This window comes from Anomalospiza imberbis, chromosome 3 (genome assembly GCF_031753505.1).
Source record: "Anomalospiza imberbis isolate Cuckoo-Finch-1a 21T00152 chromosome 3, ASM3175350v1, whole genome shotgun sequence".
NCBI lineage: Eukaryota > Metazoa > Chordata > Aves > Passeriformes > Viduidae > Anomalospiza > Anomalospiza imberbis.
The window spans coordinates 96567616-96594373 of NC_089683.1; the positions used below are offsets into that span (position 1 = coordinate 96567616).

The 26758-nt window shown below is 35.7% G+C and overlaps 1 protein-coding gene across 2 annotated transcripts in view; it reads right to left on the minus strand.

Moving 5' to 3' along the window:
• SRBD1 (S1 RNA binding domain 1) overlaps positions 1–26758 on the minus strand; it is a 123496-nt gene that overhangs the window by 17494 nt on the left and 79244 nt on the right. For both annotated transcript variants that reach the window (XM_068185886.1, XM_068185887.1), the window contains one exon: positions 1186–1292. In XM_068185886.1, the coding sequence (XP_068041987.1) occupies positions 1186–1292 (107 nt within the window). The remainder of the gene's footprint in view (positions 1–1185; positions 1293–26758) is intronic.

The window sequence follows — 26758 nt, forward strand, 5'->3', positions numbered from 1 at the left end:
GCAGACTAGAAAAATTGTAAGCCAGGTTAATTAGACCACACAAAATACTTACACAATGTGGTTAGCACCTGTAGCCCTGTCTGGACAGGGTTGCCCCACATTCAGTTTTGTGGAGGCACAGTAGCATCTCAGGCTGATGCTTCCTGCTGAAGTGGACAATATAGCTGTTCCTTCTGACTCGGCTTATTCTATGATTCTATTCTGTTAATTCTATGAATGAAAGCTTCATTTGTCATTTAGGTACCTTGCTTTCCACTTACTGTCTTCCTAAAAGCTGATCTAAATCCAAAAGCATGTAAGACAGAAGAAATCAGGCACCGGGCAGGGGCTGGACACACAGAGAAATAATATGGCAGTGGAAAACCAAAAAGCATAGAAAGAGAGCCTCTTCCAAAATATGGAAAGACGTTTTTAGGAAAGATTCTAAGGGGCTAAAAAATTAAAATATAGAGCTAGCAAGAGCTCATTTTTCCTAACTTTCATACCTAATATAATTTTCATTACTGATTATGGACAGTAATATTAGGGAAGAATATGGACAGAAGATTATGGACATTCTTTTCCTTCCCCTCCTACTATGGAGGATGACAGCAGCACTTTTGCTCTTCTGAGAGTTTGTCGCCTAAACAATACTGAGTTCTACACACTCAAGACAGAATGAGCTTTTAGTTTCTAACCCTGAAAAATAAAGTCCAGAACATTCTTCAAGTAAACATGGCATAACTACTTAACAAAAAACAAACAGTAAAAAGGGATAAATTTTTCAAGTTTCCCCTTAAATCTTTCGTTTTCTCCTTTCCTCACCCAAGTTTTACAACTTGTTCCACTTAGAAGTACCTATAAAAATATCTTCTAAGAGACAAAGTACATTGGAAAATACCTTTCTCCATGTAAAAATACATATTACTTATATCACATTTTTCTAAAATTGCAGTGTTGGCTCAACATTTTTAAAGATCTGTTTTTCTCTGAAACATAGTTTTACCCAGGAGAATCACACATATCCTTAAAACCTGACTCTTAATGATTCAGTGAAATACTGTCTTACTGCATCATTTTTATGTAATTGGAAGTTTAACACAAGAGCCATTTGCTCCAGCTGAGCTTGAGTCAGATGGCAGACTAAACAGAGACTCTGTGATCCAGAGCCATGTAATTACTGGAATAGGAAAATGTTTCACTCACCTTAATAGTATTTCTGAGCAGATGTTAATATCAACTCCTACAAAGCTGACACACTCTTCAACCACACTGTCCAGAGTTGCTTTGAGCAAAGTCTGTGATACATCATGCTGAGAAACAAAAATGGAGATATCTGGTTACTGAAGTATCGAAGTGTACATAAACAGGAACTGCACATAGCACTAACATCAATAAAATAGCTGCTGGAACTTAAAAATATCTTTTGTGAGGATAAAAATTTTTAAATTATGGTTAAAACTATGGTTAAAAATATGAATTGTAGAATGTATTTTTTAAAATGTCCCCAATACCTCTTTGAAACATCTTTGTCATGATACAAATCTCTAGAATAAAGACACACTTCATGTCCCAGTATTGTTCTTCAATAAGTATTTCCCTGCATCTTGTAAAAACAAAACTTTATTAAAAACATGATTACCCAATGCTTCCACCATGTCTTGTCTTTAATCTGACATTTATTTACCCATAAAATTAATTTATTAAAAATAAAGTAGAGAAGAGATCACAAATGCTGTACTTTTGCACTAGTACAAACAGATATTTGCAAAATAATCCTATTTATGAGCATCACGCTAAAGTACAGTTATTATTTACTACAAGAAAAAGCCACACACTGTATGAAGGTGGGCAATACATAAGGTACTTATCAACCCCGTGGCAACAAAATGTTTCAAATTTTGAACAGATATTTCTGGGAAGATTGGCAGGTCCTTGACCAAAGCACCACTAATGGAAATGTTCACAGGGTTTCCCCCTTTTCCCCCGAAACAAAAATCAGTCACACTTGTCAAAGTTAAAAGTTCTCAGGCTCTAAGATTTCTTTTCCTCCCAAATGTAGGCATACTTCAGTCTGTAACTGTGAATTCCCCACGCAAGCCCATCAGTGCTTAGAAGTCTGACCTGGAGGGAGAAGCCTCTCTAAATGCAGAAGCTAATTCAATCACTATGCTGGCTTAGCTTCAGGGCTCTTCTGCATCACTCATGTAAATCTGGGTTGATCTGTTGTGGTTTCACGATGCATTCATTTAGGACATCAAGCTGGATCCAAGCCAAGGCACCAAACACTTCATCCATTACTCTGTTTTATGTTCTAAGCCATTCAGATCTTTTAAAGATTTCACGGTTAAATATAACATGCCAATAGCATCAATCCCAATCTACTAAAACTGGTAGATCATTAAGCAGTGGTTAATAACTGAGGCAGTCATAAAACTTCAGGCAATGCATTTCATAGCTCCCCATTTCAGGTGACGGTACTGGGATGCATTTTCATGATGTGATCTATAATAAAGTTACTTACAAACACAAAGCTCATATTTTGCCAATATTACTCTTCCTATATTAATTTTGTATGCAAAACACCATGTAGATGCTCAAGTACTGGCAATTGCACATGTCCTTGGTGTCATAACCACAAAGCTTGCTTGTTGTACACTGGGCTGATCAAACATCAGTTTCTACTTACTAATGCACTGCTACTGCAACATAATAGCTTCTTTTTTGAATTAAGAGACAAACAAAAAACCATACCCTCAAAAGAAGTCTTATGTTGCCTTATTCTGACTTACTGAAGATGTAGCTTCTCTCAATTAGGAATATATTTCCTCCTCCTCCTGGCATCAGCTACACAATATACTGGAGCTAGAGGCTTCCAGTTCACATGCACACTCATGCAAGGATACATTTATATAACACAGCCCAAGAACCAAAATTAAATGTTCAGAAGCAATACCCACAACTTCTCTTCTTTGCCAAGTACAGCTGCCAAATACTGGGATAAACGCTTTATTTGAGGTTCACTGGAAGATAAAGATTCTAATTTAAAAAAAAAAAAAATTCCATTGTGATGAAGAAAGGCCTAAGGAGAAAAAAAATGCAGAGGACAATTTCTTTCTGCTTTTAAGGAAGGCTACTGACTCCAAAGTACTTGCAGGTTGATTATGATACAGTTTCACAAGTTACATTAACAAATTCTATTAACTGTAGCAGTTCTTGGCCACCTTTAAAAAATACCTTGCTCTAGACAACTGCTCTGAATATAGAGTCTGTGGCAAAGAGAAGTGTGTACTGCTACTTGCCCGAGTTTCAGATTAATTCCTTAAGATGATGATGATTCCTCAGTAGGAAAAACATGATTCAAAACAGTCACTGCCTCCACAATGCCTTATAGCATAGGATGTAGCAAAGAAGGAAATCCTTTAATCTGGTCTAACCTTTCTAAGGAGCTCTTTGGAAGATACTTGATTCAGCAGAAACTTTATTTCCAGTCTGCAGAAAGTGAGCCAAGATAGTAAATCAGTCTACTATATTCCCCAAAAATCAAGGAAAGGATCTGTCTCAATCAATAGCTAAGCATCCTAAAATATCTCTGCTAATGGAAGAATTGCCAGTGTTCATCGAACTTATTTTCAAATCCACCATTGGTATTTATCTAAAAACCTGAATTTGTGATTCCAATAGTTTGTGTAAAACTCTTGAGATACAAAACACACCTCTTGGAAAAAACTACCGTACTTAACTGCCTCCCTCTCTTGTCAAGGAGACAAAAAGTTCTCAGGTGTCTCAAACATGACTTGCATCTTAACTTTATTTCTGTTTGACAGTCATCATTAAAAAAACCAAAACAAAACATGCATAAGTTGTTCTTTATTGCTCCAATACGTAAGAGTCATGTGACTTGGAATGCACATGACAGCATATATGTGAAGACACAGATAAAGTGAACAGGCAGATGTAACAGAACAGGATAAGCATAAAACAATCCCTAAGCTACCAGTACCTCACTGAAGTAAGATACATTTAGTGAGCGAATGATGTTAAGTTTTAAAAGCCAGGAAAACCTTCTAGATGGAAAACCTGCCTCCCAAGATGCAGCTCCTGACCATCATGGCTTTCTTTGGCTATAACGAAGGAATTTTTACAGCCTCCTTTACACTAAAACAAGGCACAGAGAAGTGTTACACATTTAGTTTCTAAAAGTACTTAAAAACATTATTATCACAATACCATTGCCAAGACTTCCTACTACCCAAAGGTTATGCTTCAGAAAGGTTAAAAAGTACAGTGTGTTTTCCACTCTTCCAACAGTTTCACCGATCTTCTCAAATATGAGAGGTTAGATGATGCTATACATTTCTGTGCACTATTTATATGCACTGGGATGGTATCAAATGAGTCAGACACTAGAAGCACACATATACCCCGCTCCTCACTCCCTACAGTAGGTTTGTAAAGACAGGAATGATGAACTGTTGCATTAAGTGCATCAGAATAAAACCTGCACAAGTAAAGCACAAGTCTAAAGTGCCAGGCTGCTTTCAAAGTGAGGTAATGCAGAACTTGATGCTGCACAGTCTTTGACAACCCCTCCACACACCACTGATTGTTGCATCAGCTGATCACCTGCAAATCCTTCTAAATAAAACATTTTCATAATAGCACTGACTCTGAATACACCCCAATTAATGAGGGTGTCCCTGCTAAAAATGTTCTGTGTAGCCTTTAAGCTCAGAGCCAAGCATACAAGGTGCTATCACAGCTATGTCTAACAAGTAGGAGCACGTCCTTCGGTGTGACGTTCAAACATCGTCTTGAATTTACTGGCCAAAGATAAAGTTTTACTAAGAAGATACTCAGAAATGGCTGCTATTAAAATATTCAGTGTAATAGTAGATCTGAAGCAGAAGACTTAATTTTAATATGATGATCTCCAAAAGGACTAATACTCCCAATCTATGGAAACTTAAGGCCAGCAGAAGTAAAGGGCTTGCCACAAATTGTGGGATGTCCAGTACAAAACTGCAAACTTTTGTTTATCATCACTCTCCAGAAAAAACAAAGCCAACTTGCTACACAAATAGTATTAGCAAGAACTTACACATTTGTTTGGTGTGAGCTTTTTGTGGGGAGGACTAGAAATTAATCTATCTTAAGAAGTGTCAGGAACTGTAACCATATTTAAGTATTTGTTTTCTAAGGAGTCACCAAGAGAGCCAGGGAACAAGATGCAGAAAATTACTTGATTAATTGAAACCGCCAGAGTAAAGAATTGCCAATCAGTAAATGAAATGCAAACATTAAATTTCTCTAATATTTTTATAACTAGTATCCCAAATGTAACTTACATTCATGAACATGGAAGAAAATCAGGACAGCTATTTAGATCTCTGGTCACGATTACTGCTCAGATTAGTCCATGGTAAACTTGTTAAAATTACCAGAAAAAATATCACACGTTTCAAAACAACCATTCTGCAAACCCATACTCAAAACCCTAACAATCAATCTAACTTCATTGCATATAATTTCATGAATCATGGCACAAAATGTTTATTCCTGAAGAATAGTGTTTAAGAACACCTGTCTGTTATGCACATGTTAGTTCTGTTCTATCATTATATCCCAATACTTCAGCTATCTTTTCTTGCCGTATGGTATGTAGCAGAGAACAAGGATTCTTGTTTCACTCAGTTTCAAGAGTTACAAACACCCACTGGAAATAATTAACATTACTAAAAACCTATTTGTTCCTTGAGATGGTGCTCTCTCAACTGTAACTGAAATACCTTTTGCAGTTTCAAAAACCTATTGATGTACACAAAAGGAAGGCAGTATTTTAAATAGCCTCTCAGCTCAGTTATTTCTAGCAGTGCACCAGTACAGACACTGTAAAAATACATTTGTCATCAGCACGGCAAATTTATCACATCAAAGAGCCAGTGCTCACACGAAGCCTGGAGGCTGTACTTAGCCAATGTGCATGAGCATGGATGGTGGATCAGCACACTAACTTTGCTTGAACTCTGGATTACCAGTGCTAGACTAGAATGGGCAGCTTTTACTTGCAAGTAAATTACAACTCCAAGCTCTTTACCTTTGGCAAATCCAAAAAAACCCCACAACACTAAACCACCACACAACACTAAAAATAACACACATAATTAAAATGCATTTGGTAACGTTTTTCTGGTTTCCTATAAAATCATAATTTCACAAAGGATGGTATGATTGCATATGTATCTGAAAGACAAATTCCAACAGCTTAAAATTCTACTGCAACACACAGCAATTCTGATATTATTGTTTTCCATTTACAAACATTAGGAGACATTGACACAATCACCCTGTGCCTCATTATTACTTTAAAATGCCCAAGAGCCAAGCAAGGCACCTTCCAACACAGTCAAGCAGGAATTATTTGGACCCTGCAGAGCCTACAAATGTAGTGCAGACATGACCTAATGATGCTGGTTAGAAAGCAGTGGGGAGGGGATGAGTTCTCAAGTCTGGGCAGCAACCTGCAGGTTGCTGACCCAGGCTCAGCATAACAGTACTATAACAAGATCAATATTCAGTTTAAATAAGACTGAGCTGTGTGCCAAAGAAACTATTTTGGGTTTTGATCAAGTTGTACCTCACTTGTCCTTTGAATCCAAAAGTCAGCCTTCAATTAAGTAAACACAATTTAATTTTTTTTTCTGTCAGATTGAGTCCTGAAAGACTTCTAACACTTCATAAAACATTATTTTGTTGGTACCTACTATTAACTTCTGTATCCATGAATTTTAATATTGGCATGTGTGACCAGTCAACATGCCTCTAGAAAAACACTATTTTTTTCTTTAAAGAGTGGCATAAATGTGCAAACTCAATGACTTTTACTGAAAGAGAAATTAGGTGGGACAACACATCATAAGCAAAGTTCAAAAATATATTATTTTACAGAGATTCAATCCATGGCAATGTTTTTCAAAATTTAAAAAATGGAAAAAAATTACCGGTGCTGTAACCTATATACAGTCAGCTTCATTTCAAATGCTTGTGAAACCACAAAAGTAAAATGCATTCATGACAAACTCTTAAATATAGCAGGACTAAAGTAACAGGAATAGTCTAAGGAGAAGCACCTTTTCATGTCCAGAATTAGAAAAAAAATTAAAAATATACCTTACATGTCAGGTGGAAAAGTTGGAATGTTCAGGATTGTGGTTTACATCTCTAACATCCTCTGGAAAAACCCTTCCAGTTAGAGTCTAAGAAAACAAGCTTATCCATCTGATGTTTGATAAAAGGATCTAACTTCTTTTTAATTTCTTTTGAAGATTATTTGTGGTTTCTCAAAATGTTATACTGTTATAGGATATATTGTTATCCTATGTACTTAACTCTGATTCATTTCTTGTTTCAAAAATCCAAATTCTGTTTATTTTAACAGCATATTACTATTACTGAAATAGCCCAGGAGAAAGAAATGGATTTAGATTTTCAAAGAAAATTATAACAACAAAACCAAAGTCTTTCAGCTCTAATATTTTAAAAAAGTAAGAAAACAAAAATGCACCAGTTTATCGTGTAAATACTTTGAGTCACTTGCAAAATGCTGGAATTCATACTGTATTTACTTGTGCTTGTGTCCTAACAGAAGCAGTAATACTGCCAAGCTTGTTACACAAATTCAATCCCATCGCTGACACATCTTATTTCTAAAGTCAGGTTCAACATGAACAAGTTAGCAGAAAATTATGTATACCCAAAAACATGTTCCCCTTTCCAGAGCAGGTACAAGTTTTCTCCAATGCTTATCGTTATGTGACTAAGGAGCAGCAATACAAATTTCAATTATAATCAACTACATCATTCCTGGAGATTTCAGAGGGACATTTTTGCCAATAAATAGCACAGGTAAAAATCCAAATTACTACAGGTGGAAAGCCTTGCATTTCATTTTCAATCCAAACATGTATTTTAGGGCTCTTAAAGGTCTACAAATATAGGAGATATCCTGCAACACTATGGAAAGATAAAGCAAGGACCATCAGGAGTGGAGCTTCCTTGATCACACGGTTGAATTCAGCTGAAGATTTTCCTGAAGATTGCTGAAGGATAAGAGAAGGAAAAAAACCCAAACAGATTGCACTAAAAGAGGGAGAAGATAGAAGTTACAAAGCCCAGGTGAGTGTGGTCATCTGTGGGAGCTTTGTTTAGTCTGAAGTCAGTGACCATGCATGGCCCCGCAGCGGACGGGTGAGGAACAGCAGTTCCTGGGTATAGCTCCCACCAGCCCTACTCAGAGCAAAGTGAGTCCCCAGGGGATGTGAGGAGCTTGGCAAGAGGCTACATAAATACACATGCTTCTTCCAGCTCTACTGAAGACATGTTGGGGTTCCTCTCCTCCATCTCTAATTGGTACTTGAAATATTATTAAAAACTACAACAAAAACCAAATTAATTTAAGGGTATTTTGTATAAAAGGAAAATTTTTTGTATTAAAGGAAAATAAAATGCATATTTTATTGTACCCTAGATGTCTCATATAAGAAACATCTTGTTCTCACTGTATTTCTCAAATTTAATATGCACACTTAGCAACTGCTACATCAGGTTACTCATATCAGCAATGCACTGAGAATGTATTTAATACAATGACACATCTGTTCCCTCATTAGGAAAAAAATGTAGATGCCAAAAAATGACATTTAGAAGTTTTTTAGTCCCACACGCCACAGAATTAGTGACTATATAGAAATAGTCAATATACGATTAAGAAGGAAAAAAAGGTTTATATTTAAGGTGACATTACCTCCTGAAAATGCTTGCTGAAAAAAGCTTTAAGGTAATTCAACTTTGCTCAACCTCTCACCCGGGTCTCCACCTTTTTTTAAGTAGTTCAGCTCAAATTGAATATGCTTAAAGAACTCTTGCAAATCCTGCTGCTATATCTTTCTCTTCTATTTGGCTCCTCCTTTACTTTGATCAGACACTCCTTCCCCCTTGATTCTCAAGCTCTTCTGTAGCCTAGCTAAAAGCAAAAATGAGCTAGGAATGAAACAGAATGCAAGACACTGCCCTGCAGAAGACGGCCAAACCCAAATAAAGCAAGCTTATTTTCTCTGCTTACTAAAAAGCAGAGAAAATAAGTGTGATTGACATATGGCAACTCAAAAAAGTCTCTCAGAGTAGTGTTTACTGAATGACCCGTGGAAGACTGAAAGCTGACAGAAAACCAGGAAACATGTGGAAAAACAGAAGTTAGATCATTTAGCAGCAGTTATGGATTTGACAGGCAGAGTACATAAGCATCCATTGTGTCATTCACATCTTTGATAAATGAAAGCAATTTCAGCACCACTCATTACATATAACAGCAAGGCATATTTAAAGAAAAAGAAAAAGTAAGCCATTGGCAAAAAAATCACTATGATATAGTAAGCTTATGACTTTTCAGAAATGTGTTCCACATTCAGCTTAGCAAAATTTGCATTAAAACACGTATTTAGCACTTGTCGTATTACATATATAGCACTAACAAAGTGTTTGAACATAGGAGGTTGAAGAGTTGACAGGTCTCAATATTAAATTAATTGTGATATTGTGTCAGCACTAAAATGTTCTCAATGACAATTTTAACAAGTGAACAAGAACACAAACATTTCTGTCATTCTCAAAACCAAGCAACATTTCAGAGCCACCATCACATTACTGCTAATGCAATTAGCATAACATAAAAAGTGAGGAATCAAAAAGAGCCAGTAGAATGGCATAAACAAGAACACTACACGTACTACCCCATACATGAAATCAGCAATTGAGTACTCTTGCAATAGACACATTTTTATTCAAATAAGTAAGACCTCAGCAGGTAGAAGGAAAAAAGCACAAATCAAAGAACACTTATTTTACCAGCATCCCTGACAGAAACTGTGATTTGTGCCCTTATAACATAGTCCTTACTTATATTCAAGATCTGGAAATTCATTCAGCAGGCTTCTTTAAAACATTAAAAAATTACAGTATTTGAAAATGTGTAAAATAGACAATTTTGTAGTGCAACAAATTAAAAAAAAATGTTTGGAACAACGTTTTCTTAGGTATATTCTAATGCAAAATCTGTAAATAATAATTGCATTACTATTATGAACTTATAAAGTTTACAAGATACTTACCAAGTCAGAGCTTTTAACTATTGCTTATATTAATATATTCATTGCAAATCTGTAATCTGATAACAGATCACAGCACCACTCATTTTAAAAACTGACCTCTATTTCCCTTGAAAATTTGATTATTTTATAATTAATCTAAAACTTAAATAAAGTTTTAGGCAAGCTTGGCAAAACATAAGAATAAAGATAGAAATTAAGTACTTGAAAAATTAAGACCTAATACTTTAGAAACTCCAAAAAATTTAATTTTAAAATCAGGTATCATTATGAATTCTAATTATAAAACCTTTTTGTCCAAAAAGCAACTACTAGCTCAGTTTTAATAACATTTGTAAGTAGCAGGAATAGAGCTCTCTATTTGTACAAACATTTACAACTCCAAGCTGGTAAATCACTGAGCAAGAGGGGAACTAAAATCACCTCTGATTTTGCAGCACTTATGTCTGCCTCTCACTACTTGCAGATGACTTATGATTTCCAGAATCAGGGCTCCCTTGAAATCACTGGCTGATATCCCTTTACATTAATTAAGGACAGAAGTCCAGTAGCCGTTTAATCTGTGATTTGCAGCACTGAGAGTTAAGAGATGAGGTAGCAGATGCATCAATCAAATATTAGACAGGATTGTTCAATGTGTGTCAGCTTCAGCAAATTATTAGTTACACTAAAATAATCCAGAATCTTTAAATATGAAAAAATAAATTGTTATTGGGTATTTTTAATAGAGAATTTGTATTTTAAGAACACCAAACGACAGTTGTTCTAAATAACCTAGATTATGTTCTAAATAATCAAGTTTTTGATGAATCCTCACAAAGGTTAGCACTTGCTCTGATAGGAAATTAGATAACAGACACCTTAGATCAGTTATGGCCAATCTTCCTCTTCTGGAACACACAAAGATTAGCAGAGAGGCTCAAGTGCAAGTCTTGTAGTGATTTCTAAAGCACCTGGCTGGGTAAGCTGATGCAAAGAGTGGAGCCAATTCAAATACTGTTATGAAGCAGAAGATGGCTTGTCTGGAGACTCGTCATCACTAACTGGCCCAAGCAACATCATCCCTCCCCTGCAACAGGAGGTTACATGGACAGCTAATGTCATTACCAAACTGCAAATTTATCCCAAGACTGAGATATTACAGAGGATGCAAGTCTGTGCAACATAAAGATTTAGTGTGTGCCACCCAAGGTTCAAAGGCAATTCTTGCATCCAAAGGCAATCCCACAAATACACACTTCTATGGTGGTTAGACCAGTAGACATAGAATAACAATTAGTTTTTTATATGATTGCAAAACCAAAGAAAAGTTTGAGGAAAACAAAAATATGAATGTCCATTAGAGGAAAAGTTTAAGAAAACCACTCTATTTTTCACTCTTTAAAAACACAGGTGGTCAAGAATGTAAGGAGGAAAATGGAGCTCCTAAGAGTCTAGAAAATCTACATGTTAGAGTACAGCATTCTCAAAAACTCTGAAGCCACTTAATAAAACATCAGAAGTACTCAACTTCTTTCTTCCACACTTTCAGTGGCAGAAAATGCATAGCTGGTACTGCAGAGATACAAAGTGGTGACTTTTGGTTTTGGTGTACTTTACTCAGACTACTTTGACCTGTAGGTGACAGAACTTGTGGGAGATACATGCTTACAGAAACAGTTCTGGTTTTGCTAGGCTATTCTAAAATTAGAATAGTAATAACCTCCCCTGCCACAGTTACACACATATTGCAGAACCTTTAAACTTAACACTACTTCAGTATAGGTACCTGAAAACAGTCCCAGTCTCACAGACGACAAATCAAACCCACAAGCACTTAGTGATTTCTCTTAAACTAAAAAATAAGTAAATGAACCAGAAAAGATCACAATTCTTCATTTCCTGACTACAAGCATCATTACCCAGAAGCAAACAGTACACATTTTGCTTCTCCAATATTTTATGACGTTCATGCATTGATCACTGTGTTTGCTGATTGCTTGGACCAGGGACAGCTTACAAATGTTTTTCTATCTTTGCTTTCAGCTGTCCATGTATCAGTACAAAACAATTAAAACACAGCTTCTAAAGTAAAGGATATTTAGAGCTAATAACCATTTCTCATCACACCATTGTCTTATTTATTACAGCAGGAGAAAAAAAAGTGCTGTAACTGAACTCGTTATATCCTCTTCCAGAGGAAATGATGACATCAGTTCATTGATAAAAATTAGTCTGCCCTCTTTCATAAGTTATTTTCAAGTAGGAATCAAGATTTGGATGCAACTAGGCTGTCCCCTCAGACTAACAGATTTAAGATCTGGACAAGAAGTTAGAAAATGAAACTATTTAATACTCATTCAAATCCTAGCAGTGGGACAAGTGTCTTCAAAAACTGATTCCCAAGCGCTCCTGTTGCTCTTAACTTCTAGCAACATCAACCAGACCAGCTCACATGTACAACCAAATAGGACAAATGCCTCCAACACTGTTTCAGTCAAGTATATTCCTAAGACTTTGTAAAACAAGGTTTGTGAAAAAATTAAAAACGGCTTGTACTTTGATTTGGGGGTTGGTGGGTTTTTTTGTTTCTGCTGTTTTTTTTTTGGTTTTTTTCTTTCCTTTTAAGTTAGGTAGGATTTATGAGGAACACATTTTTATTATTTCATGTATACATCTAAAAGAGAACTGGAAACAAACATCCAAGTGGTTCAAGTTATACGCATAGCAAAGACCTCTAAGTATAAGGTACAGAAAACTGGTCCAAAGTATATTGAAAAACAGGTAAGTTAGGAAAATGAATGAGAGAATTTCACATAGATGCACACAGATGATGGCACATCAAATGAGAGAAATAATTACTTCCTCTTGAAAATGTTTCTCAACAGAAAACTAAATGCTTCTAGCTGCAGCAGCCACTTTGAAATTTATACTTGGAACAAACAAGAACTACAAGAGCTACAACTGATTTTTTATAATGCTTTATGCACAGATATGTTCTTTAAGTACTCTGAGTCTTCTTCATCATTCCATTCTGAAGCTTCAGAAAAGAAATGGATACTTCATCAGGTTTTTCAAGAAAGTTTAATTTCTTCATTTTTCCATCTGCACACACTACATCTCATTGTGCTAAAAGATGCATTTTCTTCATCTGAAATCCTATCTTTAAGTCACAGTCAGTGAAAGAGTTCTCTTGGAGAGCTGCAGCTTTAGAACATTTTCAATAGCTACTAACAGAAAACGAGCACAAAAAAGTTTGTTATGAAAAACTTATTACACAGCAAACTGAAATTTCAGCAACAAAATTCCTTTGTCACATACAAGAGTGTTGTAATAGAGCCCAATTCCAGCCTACGGTCTCTTCAGATGCCAGACATATAAAATCCATGCTGCCATTTTCAGAAGACTATTGCATTTGCCTAGAATTTACTCTTATTTTCAACTGGTTCAATGGTTTCAGAAAACATTCATATCTTTAAAGAGTTTATATATTAATCTATTTTCTATTTGTCCTAGTTAAGGGACAAGAAAAACAGGCAAAAAACACACTCATGGAAAAAAAACATTCTGAAAGGTATCTCACTCAGGATGCAGACACTCTAAGAAATAGAATCCTCAGCAAACTTTTTCCCAAAGCCCTGCAAAACTAATCCCAACAACACATTAAGATATGCCGTTTACTTGGGACATTGGCTTTTCAGAAAAGATTGTGGAAAAAGCATAATGCTTTCTTAAATAGAGCTGGGAAATTATATGATACCTAGTAATAGCAGTGCTGGATCAGATCTCAGGATGTGATAAAAGAGAAAGACACTCTAATGACATGCACACAGAGGGAAGGAATGCTACAAAATAAGGAGCATGGACATACTATTTTGCACACAGTTCAAGCCAATAACTGCATCATTACCCTTCTTATCCACATTTATAAGATCTTCCAGCAAAATGCATGGGTTTTGTAACAGCACTACTCAGAATAAAGTACTTCTAACAATTGCCCTCAGGTAAGCAAGGAAAAGCTATGGCAAGACCAGATTTACCTGAGATATCCCTCAAATGTTAATTCATCATAACATATATACATAACTTCCGTCAACACAGCTTTACTGCAGCACCGTAGAGAGAAGCAGCTGCCGAGGAAGAGGCCCCTGGCAACTTACACTTTCTAAAAAGACAAAACTGAGAGCATGATCAGGAACACTGCTTTAGAACAGCCTTAATTAGAATTAAAAGTTGCCTTTATCTATAATTTAGGAATAAATTGATCTGTTACTGACTTCTTTCACCAAAGAGACAGAAATTTAAGAGGACAAAAATAATATTTCCTTTGCTTGCCCCCTCCAGGTTATTATATCCATCAGACAAATTAAAATAAAATGACGGACAACTATACAGCAGGAATAAAGGCTGCAGAAAAAATACTCAGAGGGGGAAGGGTTTAATATTTACAAAGATTGTCCAGATGATCAACCACCTACTCTGAGGTTTTCTGATGTCTAAATTTATGCTAATCATAAAGAAGCAAGCAAGTATGAGAATTTTCATTCACAGCATGCTTCTATATAAGCTGAGGGAGTGAAATTGAAATGAAGTACCATCACTTAAAACAATTAATTAGAGGAAAAGCAACAAAAGAAAATGTGTTACAAGGCTACTTAATTCCTCTGCCCAGACAAATGTGTCAACCCTAGAAAAAGTCCAGGTTCACCGAAAAATTTTTATTTTGCTCTGTAATAATAACATACAGTACTTAAAATACTACAAATAAGAACAACACTTGTTCTTGTAAAACAAATGAGTTTGAAGACCCTAAATGCATGCTTACCTGGCTGAAACAAATGTTTTCCATTAAAATTTTAACTTGCAAGCCAAGATTTCTGTGACTGCAAATCACTAGTGTTTCAGTTCTTAGTTTGATAAGCATTCTGTCTTAACACACCTTCCTTTAAAAAAAAAAGTCACATGAAATGACCATACACATTACTGAAAATTTACTACAGATTGCTACAGAAGGAATACCAGAAAAAGTTATCATTAAATATGTAATTAAAAAAAAAAACCCAAACAATTTAAAATGTTAAGTTCTATTGCCGAGGAGTTATAGGAAAAATCCAACCTGTGTTACTATGCATGGGAATAGCGTGAAGCAACAGCATGTTGGTTAGTCTTGCCTGTTCTTTGTATTCTCCTAATTATTTTTCCATGAAAAACGTTTATTTGCAATCAGTAATACACGAGGACAATGTATTTCTATATCAAATGACATGGCAGACAGCATCTCAAAAGGGTAATCATGTTCCACGGCATCCAATGGGACAGTAGCCATTTACCTGTAGCCCCTGTACTTCCAAGCAGAGTTCAACGTCCCAGTACTTCACTCTGCATTTTGCACTGTTTGGGTCCAACTTCACAACAGCTCAACTTTCCTTTGAAGCACTGCCACATCAGGGCTGTTTAAGAATGAAATCTACTTGCCTTTAGGGCTTGATTGAGTTAAAGGGCAAAATCCTGGCTCCATTTGAAGTCAGTGGGCAGTTCGCCATTTAATTCAATTCATCTACTATTTCACAGTGACCTTAAGGGTATACCAAAAAGCTTGTACCCATGTATCCTGCCTTTGCTTGCAGGAAAATGTGGTGGCATGTATTAGCTCTTAACGTAATGGCTGGTAGCAAAGATGCTTTTACTTTGAATGTTCACGTGACGCTCACAAGCATTCACAAAAAATTACAGAACAGAACTGTAAACACTGGTTCATCAAAAAAGCTTGTCTTCTGGTTGGGGATCAAAAATTCATTTTAAAATTTAGAAACTACAGAACAGGCACCTGAGAAAACATTCACTTTCACTTAGTCTAGATCACTTCAAAGAAAAGGATGAAGCAAATCCTATTTTATTTCACCGCAAGTAGTCCCATGGTTTTTAATATTAACTAAAATGTGGCTGTATCAGTGCCAGATAACAAACATCCCAGGAGACATAAGCAGGACATATCTCACATTACCACCTCGGCACCCTGAACAAACTAAAATGTGGCATAGGGTTGGATGAATGTATCAATTTGTGTATCACCATGGGCAGGTGCAAATCTATAGGAAAGGTTTTAAAAAAGCAATTAAGCAGTTAAAAGAATAGTTGATCAGAAATTCTGACTGTGGTATATAGCTCAGTAACTTACAATTACTTGTAATCAATCGCACTATTACTCACGTCTTCAGAAAATAGGATTTAAATGCTCCCAAATAAAATCACACAAATTTACTCTTACAGGACTGTACAAATAACCTGTGGAAAACCCCAAATATTTTCTTGTGTTTTACTTCTCACTTGAGTAAAGCTATCCACCCAGTGACAGATGCTGGGATGCTTGCAGTTCTACTTTTTTTCAATTCCCTCACATAAATAGTAATCTCTTTCAAAGTTAAAAATACTCCTTTTCCTTCCCAACTAATGTATATGAGTACTTTATATCCTTATTTAGAAGCTTGGCAAGAAACACACAAGGAAACTCATTTTGCATAATGTCTCTCTCTTTCCTACTTTCAACATTCTGGCATAATATTAAAGATCAACTCAGTAAAGTCGACAGCAGAATATTTGTGTTTTGCACTGCTTTCTCAGTTTCTGACTAGAAATTACATCAGTAATCAATGCTCAGAAAATTTGTTTCTACCATAAGATACCCAAAATTTCAAAAATGAATAATAATAAAGGCTGCAGTTAGTATTTTTTATCTTAAGAGACACTGTAGTATTTGTACAGTCATTAAAAAACATTTTCCACTTATTTTCATCATGTAAAATGAAAATATATTCCATCACTGAAATTATAACACAACCTAGCTTCTCCTAGCTAGCCCAGGAGAGTGAGAAAGGGGAATGCCAATTAATCCAATTACTGACAGAGAAGCTATCAGGATGAGTACTTATCAGGTCAGGTTCAAAAACACATCAGAAGCAACAGTGTTAAAAAAACAGAAAAGAAAAATGAAAAAAGAAAAAAGCTCACACTCCCTGTGCTGAGTAGCACTATTAAATTCAGATGCAGGATTGTGTTTAGGTTGGACAGCCCCCAACAGTAGAACAAAGTCAGTCTGTCTTAGTACCATAACCAAATTCTACAAGTTAACAGCTTTTCATGAAAAGCTGCCATTTCAAAATGTCAATCAAACCTGAATATAAGTGGGAACTCCTGCAGAAATAACCAGCTGCAGGTTTGAAAAACATTTTTCACTGAAAGTGGAAACACAAAAGATGTTTGAATGAGATCTCTTTTCATTCCTGTAACAGTAGACGGTCATTTTCACAACATCAAGGACAAAAACACAAGACAAAATTGCAAATAATGTCTTGAAAGAACTATTTGCAGGGGTGATGAATGATTCAAGTTACAAATGACAGAATTATTGGCAAATGGAAACTCATTAATATAAAAAAGCTTCTCTTATAAGACTGCAGTTTGTCTCCACTTTCTCTCATTCTATCTGAATGATTAGTTTGTATTAATTTCATTGTGTGTTTAATATTGGCTTTCTCACCTTGGGACAGCAGCTTGCACTAAGATCATCCGATTGGCAGTGTAAGTGTTTTTTGGGGTTTATGTGTTTAGCAAACAATTGAATTACTTTTAGGTAATAAAAATGCAGATTCTCATACAGCGAAGCTAAAACTTATGATCTACTGACAGAGAGAACACAAGTTTTCTGATTCAGTTCTGGACATCCAAACATGAATAAGTCACATTTATTCAACAAACCAAGGGAAAAATATTATTTGTACAAGTATATGTTATAATGGAAAAGCAGCTTACCAAAATCACTTTGGCCACATTCTCCTTTCTAAAGAATATGGCATGAACAAAGCCATCTTCTCTACCATTTGAAAGATGCATAGCAGATCTGAAAATGAATTTGCTGTACAAATATGGCTTTGTCAGTTTCTTATTCAACAACTGGACTGATATAGCAGTGATTTGTCTCACAAATTTCCACATTCACTGTCATGAAACAAATTTAGTCAACAAGGGAGATTTAGTGAAGAGTTAAAACCAGTATATAGGATTCCCCTCTCCAAAAGGGAGCAGTATCTGCACTGTAGTATCATTATCCAATTTGCTTATTATTAATGAGTAATAAAAGTAATCGCACAGTAGAAGAACACCTCAGCATTTCTCAGAGTATAGAGTATTAACATAGACATAGTGCCCCATACATATTCATCTCCTTCCAGCATGACTATCAGTATGATCATCACACAATTGAGAAAATGTTAACTCTTGTGTGACAACACCTTTATCTTAAGTTATGCTTTCCACCAAACTGAAAACACATTTACATAAAAATCAAAAAATGAGGATGAGATGAAACAGTGTAGTTATATTAAATGTAATTGAACATACTCAAGATGTAAGACTTTGAAGAGCTGGAAATAACATATAATTCTTCAGCAGCATTCACTGAAAAATAAGATGCTATACAACATATACTGAAACAATCTACCCCTTATAACCTCACTGTACTGAGATATCAGTTGCATCATCCAATTTCACACTACAGTACTGTTTACTGTAGAATTCATTAATTTCTGATATCCCAAATTTTCATATTACACTGAATAGATACATATTACACTGTAATATGCATTTCTCTAGCTGCAGGCTACAGCACACTACCACAGTTACCTTAGAATTTTTCCTTATACTCAAAGTTCACTTCAGTAGAATCACAACAGAAATTTATCAATACTGCTCCCAACAAGAAGACAAAAAATACAGCAAGATTTTTTATCACTAAATCTTGTTCTTATTACTTGGTATCGCCAACATTTGTTTTTAAGTAAGCAGGAGCATATATGCTCAGCTCTGAGGTTTTGGGGTGAATAATTCACAAGATGAAAAAATAGCTGAAGCAAGATTAATTTGATCATAAAATGTTGCTACCAAGCCATTTAAAAACTGGGACAGACAAAAATAAAAGAAGGAAAGAAACAAACTGTGCCAAACCTAGTGCCTTAGCAAGCAAGAGTGTTTTCGAACATTCTTAAAAGCATTTACTATTTACTTCAGGAAACAGCTTACAAGTCGAAACACACTGGAGATTTTTTCATTTTGTTTTGCTTCGAGCTGCCAATTGTTAGTCAAGATTACTATTCATTTTACAGGAGTGTTAAGAATGCAAATGGTTAACAGTAGTATAAACTATATACTTGGTTTAAGTTTGAATGTCTAAAACTATTACACACTGCATTCATCTGCATTCCCTGTTTATGGGAATGAAATATGTAGTCATTTGAAGTCCACAATATGTATACTGTGTTTGTAATAACTGCAGATTTTACAAGCACATTATTCTTTCCATTAGGATTAAAACCTCACCGAATAGCAATTTGTGAAAGAATTCTAGCAGGGCCCTGAGCCCAGAACTCTGACCTCTGATGAGATGCTTGGCAGCAACAAACTCTAGGTCTAAGCAAAACATCTGGTTTGAGTTAGACTTCCTGAAAAAATAGCCCCTGTACTGGGGAAACTGGTATTCACTCAGCTTTGTCTATACACTTTGACTGACTGCAACACTGTTGTGGGGGGGGGGGGGGTGGGGGAGAGAAAAAAAAATGCTTTGCCAGAATGCATGTCAATCACTGCAGACTTCTTGGTGGCCTCCGAAGAGCCAGGCACTTACGCTAGGAGACACTGTATGCATTTGTTCAAGCTTCTTGGGATTTTTGCTATTGTGCTCCATAGCTCGATGTTTTTTTCAGAATTAGTGCCAACTCTGAGTTATCTAATCCAAAAGTACAGTCGTGTTCAAAATATAAATTTTGCCTGAAGAAATATTTTCTGCAGATTCTTTTTAAACAATAATTGTTTCATCATCATTTTTCTTACAAATTTAGACAATCACTGTCATCATAAAATGAATGAGGATATTCCAAACAAAAACACAAACTGTTGCTGCCAAGAAATTTGTAAGAACAGCAACAGCTTTTGGTTGGCTCCCAAGACTTTTCATAGGCAACACATTGTTACATGCAGTACCTAGAGATAAGAGTAGGACAGAAGGGAACTAAAGAGAATGCTGATACAGTGGGGTGGGTGCCCTGAGCCTCCTGCTCCTAGACCTGTAATCAGCAAAAGCTCCAGCGAGAAGGATAAGAAAAGGACAGAGCTGGTTCTTGCTTCTCACTTTTCCTGATATGGGAAGTACACCCTATCACAGGGTAGGTGAAAATGAAGAAAGGCACAACAATTGCAGGCTTGGCATGAGTTGCACTTTGTTCAAGCTGGCAGCCAGCATAAGGAGCACAAGAACAGCTTGGTGCGGTGGGTAGGACACAGCTTCGCGTCGTCAAGAAATATGTGGCCAAACTCAATTCATCAGATGGTTTCTTTGTGGGACACTTTGTATTTTTAAGCATCATAGAGAAGTATTTTTTGAACTGTATAGTCATAATAATGAAACAGTATTAGTTACTGAGACCTGTTACATTAATAGATACACAACACAGCATTAAATATCTCATATAGGCCAGGGAAGCTCAAGATAAATTAATTTGAAATCAACAGATAGAGAATTTAATGGAGATTTCTGTCAACGCATTCATCAATGCTGCATATACACACATATATGTATAAGAGATGTGCGATAAAATTTTTCGATGCACAACTTTACTGTGTACAGAGAAATTTACCATTAGGCACTATTAGTAGGAACTATTTATATTAGCTGAATACTTTTTCTGTACACTGTCTACTTAATAAAATGTATTATGGTAAAAAAAGCATCAGAAAAATTTTCATCCATCTACTGCTCTATTTTACACAAGCCTGTCATCTGACTGGATATTGTTAATGTACTCATAGTTTATTTTCTTCCTGTGATTGCTAATGCAATAATATTTTTATGCCTGTTCTAACAGTAACTTTACACTGGAATTAAATATCAATTTCTACTTTCCACTTCCAAAATTTTAAATTAAATGTCACTGATATCAACCCCTTGCTTTCAGGCAAAATGCTGCCACCAACTCACAAAGGCACATTTATAAAATAAGCCTTGCTTGTTTGAACTGCTACACTGCCATCACTGGAGTTTCAGCTGGGAGGCTTAAATAAATAAAAATAAACCAAAGTAATAAACACCATGTTTTATGGAGCTGCACAGATTAAAAAAAAAAAAAAAAGAAAAAAAAAAAAGAAAAAAAAAAAAAAAAAAAAAAAAAAAAAAGAAAAGAGGTCCTCCCGGCAAACATGAAAGATTAGACTTAAAAGCTGCACCTCTTATTCCTGAAGACTTCTGGCCCCCACCACTCAATGCCATTTATGAAGGACAGTCAGCTGTGGGGAACAGGGCCACCCACACAAGCGCCCATTATGCCCTTTGGAACTGCAAAGAGATGCCCTTTGGAGCTGCAAAGAGATGCCCTTCTGTCCACGACTATATAGAAAACAAAACAAACATTCCAAACTAAGGCAACTTAGGAAATTTCTGAGTGCAACAGGAGTCATGAATCCTATAAATATCTCAAGCAACACGAGGCAGGTGGAAAAACAGAGCTTCTTAGCCCAAGGCTTTGTAATACATAGTTATGCTCTCCACGGAGCTAAATTTTTCTACTACTGATGAGATTCCAGTGGCCCTGTTATCCAAATGTGTGATATGAAACATTTTTTTTTTTTTTTGCTTTCAAAGAAATAAATCATGTATGTCCATAGACTTTAGTTTTCTGGAAGACTGAATATAATTTTAGAATCATCATCATCAGCTGGTTGACAGCAATAAAGACAACATTCACTTTAAATAACCCTGAATTATATACAGTTGAGTAAATTTGAATTTGTTTTGCTTTAAGGTCTTCCAAAGTTGAAGCCAACATGCTGAACAAAAATATTAAACTATCTATAACCCTGTGTCAACATATGATGCTACTGGGAATGGTAAGTGAATTAATTTTCCAAGGAAAATTAATTACTTATGACTTACAGTTGTAAAAGCAAACAACGTAACTCTGGATTAGGGCACATTAATTTCTGTTTGGAGTAGCGATTAAATTAATTTCATATAATTCATGGTATGTAATGGAAAGCAGAACAAAGATGAAATCTTAGACAATGACTGACACAGAAAAAAGTGTATATTTATGTTCCTGATACAAAAATAAAGGTCACAGATATTAATCACTGTCTAGTGAAACACGATTTTAGTTTCTAAAATGTTTTTTTCAAAACTGTTTGTTAGGATAAGTGTTATTAGCAAGATAAAAATCTAAAAAGCAACAAATTACAAAACATCACAGAAATCTTGCATGCTACATTGTCTCAGTGAAAAAAGACTACAGTTTTCAGTGATGTCTGTTGAACAACATAACTGTCATAAAATTATCATGAGGAACAGCAACACTAACTTGAATTCCTCCTACATTCATTTACAGTTCATCTTACTTCTTACTCTTCAAGAGAGAAGAAAAATTTATCACAGGTCAAATTAAAACAAATATGTACATTATCATAATGTATGAACTTTATTAGCTACTTAAATTTTATAGTAAATAGTTAATGAGAAAAATTAATTCATCGCCTAAGTAAACATATGAAAGAATTCTTTCAGCATTCCGTAATTTAGTATTTGTTCAAACTACATAAAAATAATTATTTTATGAATGTCATTGCAAAACATCTAGTTCTTACTTTATTTAATACCAACCAATTAAACCATATATATTAGCAAACCATTTATGGTTTTAAAGTATCATAAGAATTTTAATTGCCACTTCTGTTCTCCTACTGAAAGAAAGCAGAAACTTATTGCTCATTTCAGATTTTTGGGTATCAAATCAACAGCTGCTGTGCTACAAACTCACATGGAATCACTCAAAAGCACGATAGTATTAGTAGTTTTCCTTATGAGCCAAATGAATATACTGTTAATTCATGAAACCAAAACAACAGATGCAACAGATGACCACTGCACAGCAAGCAGTGACTATGGAATTCCAGCAACAAATAATATTTACATTTGCAATGTTTAAACTGGGCCCCCACACACGCTCAAACCAAGTGATTCACATCCCTACTGCCACTTTTACCTGACTTTAGACACTAAAGAGATGTTTTTTACTATGGCAATCGTTTGAACAATTTCATCATTATAATATTTATATTAAAATCTGAATACAATTAATAATAAAACATCTTAGAAATTAATTTACTTCACTTAAAAGATAACTGAGCCTGAAGCACAAATTCACAAACAGCTCATAATGGGTACAGGTAATGCCACAAGTAATCTGCAGCTCTCTGTCGTTTTTTACTGTAGTATTTTTAAGAGTGTCTCAAAAATGTAAAGAACTTTAGTTATCAAAATTTAACTGAAACCTAGATGAAAGGAGCTGAACAATTCTTCAGTGTTAAACTTGTGTATTTTCACTTTAAGTTATTAAACACTTGAAATGTAAACAGGAAACCCAATAGCATCTCACACATTTCAGAAGCTGTTCAATCAAAATACTATTACAAAGACAGACTTTATCATTGTCTTTTCTCTTTCAGCTTTTAGTCAACCAAGTCAAAACAAGTTTTTCCAATCCAATGCACAGAGAAGCCATATCAAGCAGAGTTGCCTCAAAAGTCCCATTTTGCTCCTCTTGCCACTTGGCTCTCCCATCAGAGCAGTCTTTCAAAAAGTTTAATATGCCTGGGTGGATCTTCACTCAGGTGGCCCCCCTGTGTTTGAATTTGCTCTGCCCAAGCACATTTACAAAACTGGAAAAAAAAAAAATCAAACAAATATTAAACAGGTTTGCAGAGAGGGTACCCTAATCTGGGCAATCCTGCTCAGGATTTTCAATGTGCTGCTTTTATTGAAGTAAACAACCTTTGCACATATTTTTCATGAACAATAACACACATCACTTTAACCCTATTACAGCACGAATCACAAGTCTGTTGTCACATGGTGACAAAAAACTTCCTAGCCAACTTCTGCCAAGAGAACTGGTAATTAAGCAATCAAACAAACTGACAGGGAGGGCAAATCTGTCCAGCAGCTGTTTCCTATCAACACCCTTAGATCATCCCACCTCAGTACACTAACACTTCTGGAGCTTCCCTACTTTTCCTACAACCTCAGCAGCTCTGTAAAAGCCCACATATGCAGGTACAAACTCTAACAATAAATAGCAGTGGTGTGAGTAGGGGATTATTAGCAGTAATGCCTAAAATTTACCTGCAGTCAAAGTTGCTTACAGAGGCACGTCTCTGACAAGTGTTCAAATGCTGTCCACAGTGCATTTTTGGTGACAGCAGCAAAAGGAGATGCAGTCCACAGGCAGCTTCATGAGTGACATGTGCAGATGGGGTGATACCACTGTGCTCTTGCACTCTTTGTAAATACACATGCACACACATTTTGCCTCATTTCCTTAAAGGGGCAGCATCTCACTTCATTGAGCTGGCATGTTTTCCAGGAGATGCCAGTAAATACAGTGTACTAGCTAAAACAACTAATAACATGACAGTTATTTCTTTCTATATCCCTTTGTTTTGTTGCAAATGGCTGTAATAGACCAGCAAAAGTTTATTGAGCTTTGCTGGCAGAACATTTGCTTTCTCTTTGCCAGCCAGAGAATAGGTAGATGCAACCAGAGAGACTGCCAAGTTACAGGATCTATAAACCACTCCTGGCAGTCAGCAGAACCGCTGCTGAAGATTAAATTACACAAACTTGCCAGAGGTGCAACTTACTTGGAAAACATTCTTAAGTTTTGTTCACCTACTTCAGTGGGGTGGGGAAACATCCAAAACATTATGGGGTTATTACCTCTCCCTGGCAAAGCTGTCTGCAAAAACTTTGCTCCCATTGGACGTCAGATGGCTTGGTTCACAGAGCTTTACTTTATAAAATGAAAAGCTCATAATTTACCCTAAAAATGATGTTGGGCAAAGAGCACATGTGATTCTTGTGATTCTTTTTGCTTGCTTTCCTCACAGAGCTAATATTTCATCACTACTACAGGAAAATTAAGGATTCCATAACTTGCACAATGCTAAAAATCCTGTATTAAGCAGAAACCTATTCACCAGCCTACATACCCATTTAAGTAAAGAAATAAATAGACCTTTTTCCTTACTGACAAGACACTGGGTTTTTGGAGTGCTCTTAATATTTTATAGGTACAGCCTGTACCACACCCTGTCCCTCAAAAAGTTTTTGTAAATCTTAACATCTTGAGTACTTCTCTCCCTTTTCCACAAATTTCAAGGCAAGCAATCATTTGCAGCATGCTGCAAAAACATTCAGCAACAATAATCTCTTAGCAGGAGGCTACAGGTACACAGGAGAGGTTTAAGTTTCCTTTATTGAAGAGCAGAGCTAGGAGCACAGTGAAATACTATCCTGCATGTCCCTGTCTTTAAAGTCCCAGCGAGTTTATTCAGAGATGAGATTCAATACAGAAGCAGCCCAGAATTTGTCCAGTTACTTTTTTTTTTTTAATTTACAATAATGGCAACATATACTTTAGCCTATTTTTAAAATTTATGTTAAGTATGTCTAGTTTCTTTCATTTCAGATTCCAGTCCACTAGCATATCTCCTTTTATTAGGTTTTTCAACTTAAGGTACATCCATAACCAGACGGCTGCCATATACTGCCAAAAAGGAGTGATTTACATTTATTACTAAGTTGTTTGATTAATGCAAGATACACATAACTCAGTGTTGGTATTCTCGCCCTTAGACTTTGCTTTGTTTAAGCAAAGATTCTCTGTAGGCAACCACTTCAATTTAAGAACAGAAAACTATAAACATGCCCATGAAATTCCAGGGTTATCCAAGGAGGTTCAATTCTTTGCTGAACTGCATGTATATATTCAGTTACACAAACGGAATGCTGAAGCCTTTTGTAGACAGGCTGTTCAGCTTGATGTTGAAACCTGCAACCTACAATTCTGACCAGCAAACAACATTCCTGCTGAACACAGGAGCTATACAAATCACACAAAATAAAGCACTGCTCACCTAATAAGACATCCCATTATCTTAATCAAAGAAATGTAAGTTGCGAATCCACACAAACTTGTTTTAGTAAGCTTAATATAGCAAGCTCAAGTTTGAGGCTGTTTTGACAATCTCACCTCAGAGGTTTAAAAAAGACACTCTTGCATATCGTGTCATCATACTCACATAATACATGAGTGATTCTCCTATGCTATCCAAGTAACACACCTAACTACTCATATACCCCCAAAATAAGGAAGTGAAATAAATTCTTTAAATATTCAGTGAAAAGCACACACTCCTGAAAAACAATCAGCTCCAATACTTTGCTCCATGCTATTAAATAAAAGTGTACTACATGAAGAAGATATAACCAAAATCAGACACCAAGAAGGATACAAAGTCTTATATATTTCACCATTTAAAACTATGTATCCATTCTGAGGAAAAAAAAAATAAAAATAAGATAAAGTTTTTCTCAAAACACTGATTCTTTGTGATGACCAGTGTTTGGATTCTGGCAACTTGTTTGCAATCACTAACTACTTCACAGCTTTATTTTTTGTTAGAATCTTTCTATTTTAAGACAAATTTTCAAGTTTCCATTACTAGTGAAACAATACAACATTTGCTTTACCCAAACAAAG